The 9957-nt window shown below is 39.9% G+C and overlaps 1 protein-coding gene across 3 annotated transcripts in view; it reads right to left on the reverse strand.

Annotated features, from left to right (window-relative positions):
- Positions 1-9957, reverse strand: part of ANXA3 (annexin A3) — a 51128-nt gene that overhangs the window by 22835 nt on the left and 18336 nt on the right. For all 3 annotated transcript variants that reach the window (XM_014544752.1, XM_005857429.2, XM_014544743.1), the window contains exons 3-6: positions 9474-9561; positions 5515-5609; positions 4197-4310; positions 1663-1753 (exon numbers count right to left, since the gene is read on the reverse strand). In XM_014544752.1, coding sequence (XP_014400238.1) covers positions 1663-1753; positions 4197-4310; positions 5515-5609; positions 9474-9561 — 388 coding nt within the window. The remainder of the gene's footprint in view (positions 1-1662; positions 1754-4196; positions 4311-5514; positions 5610-9473; positions 9562-9957) is intronic.

Consider the following 9957-nt stretch of genomic DNA (forward strand, 5'->3'; position numbering starts at 1 on the left):
GGGGGTCAAGCTCCGGCCAGATGGAACCTTTCACGGAGTCTGGACTCCAGCTCCTTAAGCCTCTCCTCCCAGCCCCTGAGGCATCAACACCTGCAAGACGGTGCCTCTCCTCTGAGCTTCTAGTATCTGAAAACCCCAACCTCTTTCCTCTGGCGTCCCAGCCCTGGGAGTTATACCTCTGTGCCACACCTCTGTGCCCTTTTTCACTTTTCAGTCCTCCCAAAGGTGTTCAAACAATTCTCTACATCAAATTCTCTCTGTTAAAATACCGACTGCTATTTCTGTTTTTCTCACTAGACCCTGATTAACATATCAGCAATGAAATAGTCACTGACCTATCACTGAGGTGTTTACCTTCTAACGAGAATTTCTCAAAGTGGCCTCTCTAACCCCGACCAGGGGGACAGTACAGCCCTGATTGAGACCCCTCCCACTGCAGAGGCTTCCTGACACACAAACTCAGAAACCATGGCTCCCTTGCGGTTCTTGGTGAGGTTTACAGAGGCCGTTGTATGATACAGAACTGGGCTGGTATTTGTCCCTGGTTCCTGGTAAGTCACCTCTAAGTCCTTGGAAATTACTAAATAATAGAAATGTCTTTGTTATTCCTGGCAGGTCCCATGAACCACACCTGAGTATTTGCTGACAAGATGACTCAGGATCCGAGTGATCAGGGGCTGGCCACACCAGAAAGATTTGAGAATTTAGGTTCTGAGCCACATGAGATCGGCCTGACCTCTTGGGGGAGGAGCACTGGAGATGAGTTTAATCGTGTGGCCAGTGGTCCAATCGATCATGCCTATGTAATGAAACCCCAATAAAGACTGGAATCCAAGCCCGAGTGAGCTTCCCTGGTTGGTAATTATACATCGATGTGCTGGGAGGGTTGTGCATCCTGAGGACATGGAAGCTGTGCATTCGGGACCCTCTCAGGTCTCTCCCTACGCATCTCTTCATTTGACCAGTGCTGACATGTGTTCTTTATAGTAATCCTCTAATTGTGCGCAGAGCATTTTCTTGAGTTCTATCAGTCATTCTAGTGAGCTACTGCATCTAAGGGAAGAGTGAGAACCCCTCAATTTGTAGCCATTTGGTTAGAAGTGCGTGTGGCCTGGTCACACCTGCATGGGTGGCTCGTTTCTGAAGTTAGGGTAGCCTGAGTGGGCCTGTGCTCTAACTTGTGAAGTCACGCTAACCCTGGGTAGTCAGTGTCAGAATTGCAGAGCAGGGGCTTTCTAATTTTTATATAGCTGACAGGCTATTAGGGCTTCAGCTAATTGCTGGACACATTCTCTAAATGGTTCATCTAATTTCCCACCAAAAGTCATGAGGCTGATCTAAGTGGCTTTTAACATATAATGTTAACATACAATGATTCGAGTCTCTTACATTGATGGAATTAGTTGATTCAATTAAGCGGTGATCACTGAGAGCAAAAGGCAAAGTATTAATGCCATCGTTATGGAGCAGTTTCTAGATCAATCATATTCATTTTTTCTCTGAAAATCCCACAGACCTTAGCCCATTTTAGAATGGAACCTCTTTTTGAAGTCTTGCCTTCTCAAAAGCCTTGTGAAGAAGAGATTGGTGGGTTTCTGGGAAAAGCAACACTGGCTCATATACGTGTGGATGGTGGTAAAGGAAGTAAGCAGAGAAGATGACCTGTGTAGTAGGCTTGAGAGATCTCCTTCATCTGCCTGCTCGTCCTGGTGGTTAAGATTTCAATCAATGCATCTTCATCTGTCCCAGCGCCCTAAAAAGGGAATCTGTTTTTAGAGCACTTAAAAAACTTAAATTCATGCATTTCAGTCTTAATATCTTGTTTTATATGAATGAAAAGAACAGTTTTGAATAAATCAACATAAGGGTCTTTATGGATCTAAAGCAGTTTTCTAATATTCCATATTTTAGTCTTAAATAATATGAATCATGTGGAGTTAACTGACATTAAATTTCCCCCAAAATTTCATACTCTAATTAAAAATCAATTGAATAATTCTAGGAAGAAATTGTAGAAAGGGAAAAGCCTACGTCATTCGAGATCAGAAGTGAGCATTCAAACACACCATTATATTTAGGAAGGGCTCTGCAATTCTTTTGAATGAGTTCATCCCTACACTAATGTACTAGGTTGGTCAGCATGTATCACCCTCTTCATTCAGGGAGATTTTATTTATTTATTTATTTTTTAAAATATATAGATGTGCCCACAACCAAGGTACGTGCCCTTGACCAGAATCGAACCTGGGACCTTTCAGTCCGCAGGCCGATGCTCTATCCACTGAGCCAAACTGGTCAGGGCGATTCAGGGAGATTTTAAAGCCTCAATAATGTATAATGGGCCCACGTGGTTTAGGGATTAGTTACTCCTGAGCCTTGGTCTATACCGAATCACACTGTGACCCAAAAGAAGCCACTTACACTAGGACTTGATAAAATAAGACCAATGGCCTGGCTGGTGTGGCTCCATGGTTGAATGTCAACTTATGAACCAGGAGGTCACGGTTTGATTCCTGGTAAGGGCACATGCCCAGGTTGCGTAGGGAGAGGGGCAGCCAATCAATGATTCTCTCTCATCATTGATGTTTCTATCTATCTCTCCCTCTCCTTTCCTCTCTGAAATCAATAAAAATATTTTTTTAAAAAACAACACCAATGCAGCATATGAACAGAGGCTGAATTCGTGTCCCTCCATGGCAGATTCCTACTTGCCCCCATATCTTGCCTTTAAAAATTATTAATTTAAAAATTTTAAAGACACAAATTTTTAGAGTAGTTTTAGGTTCACAACAAAATTGAGTGGACCCAGTATATCTTTTATCTTCCATGCTTAGTAATAAAATGCCTAATTTTTTTACTTAGCACATAACTACCCAAGTAAATACATACTATGTGTCTCAGCTTCCCTTAGAGCTAGGTTTATCCATCTAACTAAACTCTCATTAACGGAATATATGTGAAGTTCCCTGTACATTTTCTGATAGTCCCCAAGGAACCGGGATGAACCCTTCTTTGTCCCTTACTCTTTTTTAGCTTGGATGAAGACATATGGCTGGACTGAAACTGGATCTTTGTTGAACTGGGATGGTCAGGAGAGGGCGTGATGATTTTACATTTCAACTTGGCCAGGCTACATTCCTCAGTTATTTAACCAAACACTAATTAGGTTTGCTCTAAAGGTGTTTTGTAGATATAACTGAAGTCCATTATCAGTTGACTTTAAGGGAGATTATCTTAGATATTTTATGTGGGACTAATTTAGTCGGTTAAAAGGGTGTATGAGCAGACCTGAGGCTTCTCTGAAGAAAAAATTCTACCTGTGGGCAGCAGCTTGAGGTGGTGCTAAGAGTTCAAGCCTGCCCTTCAGATTTTAGATTTGCCTAGCTAGCTCCATAACCATGTAACCAAGTCTTGCAATACATCTCTTAATATATATCTCCTGCCTACTGGTTCTGCCTCTCTGGGGAACCCTGACTGATAACAGGTAGAATTTTAAAAAGACACAGAGATAGATAGGAGCCAGACTGTGCTGGATAATGAAGATCATGGAAAGGAGTTCAAATTTTAAGTATTCAAATTCATTGGCAATTTATGCAGCTGAATAATATAATCGATTCTAGAAATAACTTTATAAAAATAATTTTGGCTATTCTGTGTGAATAAACTTGAGATGTGTAAAAATGGAGGCAAAGGGGCCAATTAGGAGGCCATTGGTATGGTCCAGTCAAAAGATGATGGTGGTGAACTAGAATATTAGCAATGGATTTTGAGAGATGTGCTCTCATTTTTTATAAATCTTGGAGTAGATCTAATAGGCCTCCAGATAGATTTGGGAGCTCTGAAGGATGAGGGAAAGCAAGGGATCAAAGATAATACTAGGTCTTTGGCCTAACCAGTGGGGTTGATGATGGTGCCATTCATTTTGAATGGCAATAAAATAGAGAATTTGAGTCTTCAGGTCAAAAAACAAATAAATTAGAATGACAATATCCTTTCAGCCCAGGATCACCTGGGTTCAAGGTTCTACAACTGCTTCCCACTTCAGGGTTGTTCTACCAATTTGAGAGTACAGATACAAAATGACACCCAAATCTATCAGATTTACACCCATATCTCAAGTGTGCATGGGAAGAAAGTCACCATTTTTGATGACATAGTCAAATCCTGAGCAGAAATGACTTGTGTAGGGCTCATACCTTCATGGATTTCTTCAACTGCTTCGCATCAAACACTGCCGGAGGAGTCACGAGGGCCACCATGAGATGCTCGAAGTGGCCAGAGAGATCACTCTTCAGGTCATCTTTCAGTTTCTAAAAAAAAAATGGTAAGCATGACATACTCTTCCTTTTTCTTTCTCTAAGTCACCTAGTGAAAGATGAACATATGTAACAATATAGATGAAAACATGAATGTTCTAAAACTCTCTCTAACCTCATCTCTTCCTTCTGCTTCCTCTTACACCCATACCTTTGACTTTCCATATTGCTGCCATATTGGAACTTTTTCTGTTCCTTAAATGTTCACACCTGGATTTGCCTCAGGATTTTTGCATTTGTATCTTCTGTCTGAAATGCTCTTCTCTCCACATCAAGCAGAGCAAAAGCCTTGGCATTTAGTCTTAGTTGAGAGTAAGGTAACAACCCCCCTCAGTGCTATCTCTTCACCACCCGATCTAAAGGAGCCATTCACCAGTCATTCTCTACCAATCATCCTATTTTCATTCTTTCATAGCACTTACCAATATCTGAATTTATTTTATTTACTTATTTATTATTTTTCTAATTGAATAGTAGTTCTATGAAAGAAGAGAGGATCTGCTTTTTATACCAGTGAATCTCCAATGTCTAGGGTATCTTCTGACTCAGCGAAATACCACAGTTCTGACACAGAGTAGTTTATTATTGAACAAATAAAGCATGTGAAGAAAAAGACACACAAATGTTCTTGCATAGTTCTTAATACAGTTTCTTATACTTAGTAAATTTTCATTTGCTGAATGAATTAAACCTATAATTACATACACATGTTACAGTTAAAAGAGAAATTAAAGCTCATCTTAGACAGGATTTATCAGATAATTGGTCAGATAATTCTTTGTTGGGGGAGGGGGCCTTGCTTGTGCATTGTAGGATGTTTAGCAGCATCCCTGACTTGTACCCACCAGATGCCAGAAACATCCCTCTCTCCCCCACCAGTTGTGATAATCAAAGTGTCTGGGGACATTGCCAAATATTCCCTGGAGAGTAAAATCATTACTGGTTTGGAGCCAACCATCTAAGGCAACTTGATTATTCAACAGGTAAAGAAATTAAGGCCCAGAAAGATCAAATAACATGCCCAAGGCTATTCAGCCAGTTAAGGGCAAAACCAGAACTCATATTCCAGGTTGTTGACTGGAAACTGGGTACTTTCTGTTATACTTGGCTTCAAACAAAAGATCTGTGGGCATAATCCATGGGAACATCCTGGTCCATTAGTGACTAGTTCTTTACTGCCCATGTTAATCAACTGTACCTTTTCATATGCTGCTTGATATTCCTTAACAATCAGCTGCCGCTGTGCATTCGACCTCTCAGTCAGAATGCTGATAAGCGTTTTCTCGTCAGTTCCTAAATGAAATGAAAATAATGTTACTTACTACCAATCCAAAGATGCTTAGTACCTGTCATGAACAAAAGAAAATGATTGATGGTCTGAAACAAATGCAGACAGGAAGGCATTTTAATTTTTATTATTATTTGTTTTAGAATATTTTGTTGTTGTTGATAATCCTCACCGAAGGATATTTTTTCCTTTTTTTTTTTTTTTTTTTTTTTTTGAGAGAGAGTGGAAGGGAGTGAAGAGACAGAGAGAGAAGCATCAATGTGAGAGAGACACATCCATTGGTTGCCTCCCGCACACGCCCCAACCGGGGCAGGGGTCGAACTTGCAACCCAGATACGTGCCCTTGACTGGAGTCAAACCTAATACCCTTCAGTCCACAAGCTGATGCTCTAACCACTGAGCAAAACCGGGTACGCTAGAAGATGTTTTTATTGATTTTAGAGAGAGACAGGAAGGAAGAGGGGAAGAGAGAGAAACAGCTGCCTCTTGCATGCCCCCTACTGGGGATAGAGCCTGAAACTCTAACCCTAACTAACCCTAAACCCAGGCATGTGCCCTGACTGGGAATTGAACTGGTAAACTCTTGGTGCATGGGATGACACTCAACCAAATGAGCCACACCAGTAAGAATGGCATTTTAATTTTTAATTTCCAGGTTAAAATCTTTATTTCTTTGTTTGCCTGACTTTCTGAAAAGGAAATTAACTTTATTTGTATAGTTTTTGGGGAAGAAAGCAATCACTGCCTAAATATTTCTCTGACAGAGGGAGCAGCACAGGAACATACTGCTTTTGGACCAGGTGTTTTTCCCGTATGAGGTTCAGTTACTATCCTGTATCTTTTCTCTTTCTTATCTCCATACTTGACATCAAAATCTTCTTTCCTCTAAAAAAAGAAACTGACATTTATTGAGAACCCACCATGTACTAGACACCTTTTACTAGTAATTACTGTCATATTTAATATTCACAGAGGCCCTGGGAATAGGTATGATTAAACTGTCCTAAAGATGAAGATACTAACACTTAGAAAACTTACCTCACTTGCCAGAGTCATGCAGCTTTTAAGTGGTGAACAGGAATTTGAACCCAAATTTCTGACTCCAAAACATATATCTCTCCTGGTCCATACCTCTCTCGGGCATTCCACACCTATTTACTTAACCACCTGAGTGAAGAATAACATCTGGCCAGGGCTGATGCTGGCCTGCCCAAGAAAGACCTCACGATCACTAGTTTCTTAACCATTATAGTATTAAGCTAATGTAAGTCATGTTAGCCTCCTTAGCAGTAGAGGAATACACCTCGGTTGGGAGCTATGAGCTGGCCTACATGCATTGGGTCTGCATGACTAGAATGGTATAAAAGAATAATTGGAATGCTAGACTCAACTTCTCTGTGTTAAACTGACCCACACACAACTTGGGTGTACACAATCTTGACAATCAATGGTACACACTCTACATCATTGATGGGATAAAAAAAAAACTGTACTTGGTTAGCTACTAAGTCTCCCATTGAAAGATGCTGCCCCACTGTATCTGTGGTCTTGTAGTTTTCTATACAGTTAAGACAACACAGACTTAGAGTCAAGCCTAGTTGTGTCCTGTGAGCCTGACTATTAACTTGGACCTGTAATGGCTTCTGTGTTGGTGCATGACTAGACACTTCCAAATGCATAAGTATCTCAAACTCAGCATGCCCCACATTGAATTCATTCTACTTCCTTTCTAACTTTTCTTTCATTCTGTTCCCTCATCAATGACACACTATGATGTAGTCATCCAACCAAAAATCCTGGGAGTCATTCTATACTCCTTTCTCCTCTTTCCTCCCTACATTGTAGCAATCATCTGCATCTCTTGAATTTGTCCTCTCCTCTACCACTGTGTGCTCATCATATATTACCCAGAAACTTCAACAGCCTCCTAATTTGACCTCCTTATAACTCATACTGTATATTACTGCCTAAACAAGCATCTGATCATATTAATCTCTTGCTTGAAATCATAATGCTCTCTGCAACCTTCAGGATGAAGGTTACACTCCTTTACTTAGGTCATTAGGATCTAGCTCAGATGCTTTATGAAGCCTGCTTTAGAATATGACTATACAGAAGGATCATAGTTACTGCCAGAGGGAACTGATTTAATGTCACGAGAGGCTGACATACACCGTGGATCTGTTTCCTGTGAGAGAATTCTGATTTCTCCAGGAAGCAACAATCTTTTTAAAAAAAATATATTTTATTGATTTTTTACAGAGAGGAAGGGAGAGAGATAGAGAGTTAGAAACATCGATGAGAGAGAAACATCGATTAGCTGCCTCCCGCACATCTCCTACTGGGGATGTGCCCACAACCCAGGTACATGCCCTTGACCAGAATAAAATCTGGGACCTTTCAGTCCGCAGGCCGATGCTCTATCCACTGAGCCAAACCGGTTTCAGCATGGGAGCAACAATCTTGATTATTGGTGCAGCGGAAACCTGGACCCAAATCTCTGACTAGAAAACATGTATATCCCTCTCTCAACCATTTCTGACCCATAAACTTGCAATAAAATTTACTATTTACTATAACCAATGTTAGAAGAAAACCACAAACCAGAAGAAGATATTTTCATGGCCTGTAATTTTTAAAAAAGTTTAATATCCAGAATTTATAACCTGCCAATCATGAAGAAGACAATCCAACTAAAAAATGGATAAAAGATATGAAGAAGTCAATCATGGAAGAGGAAGCAAATAATCCAGAAATGATTATTTGGTAATGGGAATGTGGAGAAGAGAGGTAACAAACACAAATTCAGAATGAGATGCAATTTTAAATTCTTTTACTTTTTAATTTTTGAGAGAGAGAGAGAGAGAGAGAGATTTGTTGTTCCATCTATTTATGCATTCATTGGTTGATTCTTGTATGTGCCCTGACTGGAGATAGAACCCAGAATCTTGGCATGTCAGGATGATGCTCTAACCAACTGAGCTACTCAGCCAGGGCCAAATGAGGTATCATTTTAGTCTCACTCAATTGGAAATATGGAATAGTATGACCTTAGCGAGTATTGGAAGAATATGGAGCAAGAGGAAATCTCATGTATTCCTGCTAGGAATGCTATTTTGTATAATCATTTCAGTGAGCAGTTTGGCAATGATTTTAATTTGAAGATAAACACCTTCAACTTAGAAATTCAATTGTTTTATTTCAGAGAAATGTTAGCAACTGTGCACATGAGACATAAGCAGGAATATTTAATGTGATATTTTTATATTGTAATAGAAAAGAATTATAGGCAACTTAAATATTCCATTAATATTCCCATTTTACAATATAGTAATCTAATAGACTGCTATGCAGTTAAAATTAATGAACTAGAGCTAAACATATCAACGTGGATAAATCTCAAAAACATAATGTTAAGGGGTAAAAAGTTACAGAAGAATTTATGCAGTATGATTTCAATTTATACTGTTTGAGACCATGCAAAACAATATGATGTACATACATATGTAGTTACAAAATTACAACTTTCATGGGAATGAACTCTAATTTAAGATAGTGTTTATCTCTAGGGAATGAGATGGGAATGAGGTCCTGGAAGGATTGGCAGGGGCTGTATTTGTAATGATTTATAATGATGATGATAATTACTATTGCTGGTAGCAGTGATGGTAAGTAAATAGGGAAAATTTTAAGATTTAATAAAACTGGGTTCCCTATACTTTTCCTCATTATTTCACAATTTTAAGGATCTTACAATTTCTCTAACTGAGTAAGCCAACTTGGGCAAACTGAACCATTTCACTTTTGGACTGTAAAATATAATCTAATTTGCTTCAACATGAAGAGAGGAATTATAAAGCACCACTCACCAATTCCTCGGATTGCCTTTCGAATCGCTTCAGCATCCACTGATGGGCTAAAGCCTGGATAATCACGCACTGTCCCACGGTGTCCCACCTGGAAGGAAATATTTGAAAGTCCCACCAGTTCAAAATGACACTTTTGTTTATATTACATATGCATTTTCCCATCCACTATCTACACTAATAAAAGAGAAACATGGTAATTGGCGTACGACCGCTACCCTTTTCATTGGCTAATCAGTGAGTATATGCAAATTAACTGTCAGCCAAGATGGTGGCAGGCAGCCAGGCACTGAAGGGAGCAGGGAGGCTTGCTTGCTGCAGACTCCAACGTTCGCTGCCTCACTTGCCAGCCTCTCAGCTGCAACTCTAAGCAACTATATACTATGTTGCAAATAAGAAGGTAAACAAACCCCCAGAAAAGGGCTTCCATTCAGCCGGGCTCGGACCGCAACATTGTATCTATGTTTTCAGCAGCAAGGCCTCAGAG

This window comes from Myotis brandtii, unplaced genomic scaffold (genome assembly GCF_000412655.1).
Source record: "Myotis brandtii unplaced genomic scaffold, ASM41265v1 scaffold111, whole genome shotgun sequence".
NCBI lineage: Eukaryota > Metazoa > Chordata > Mammalia > Chiroptera > Vespertilionidae > Myotis > Myotis brandtii.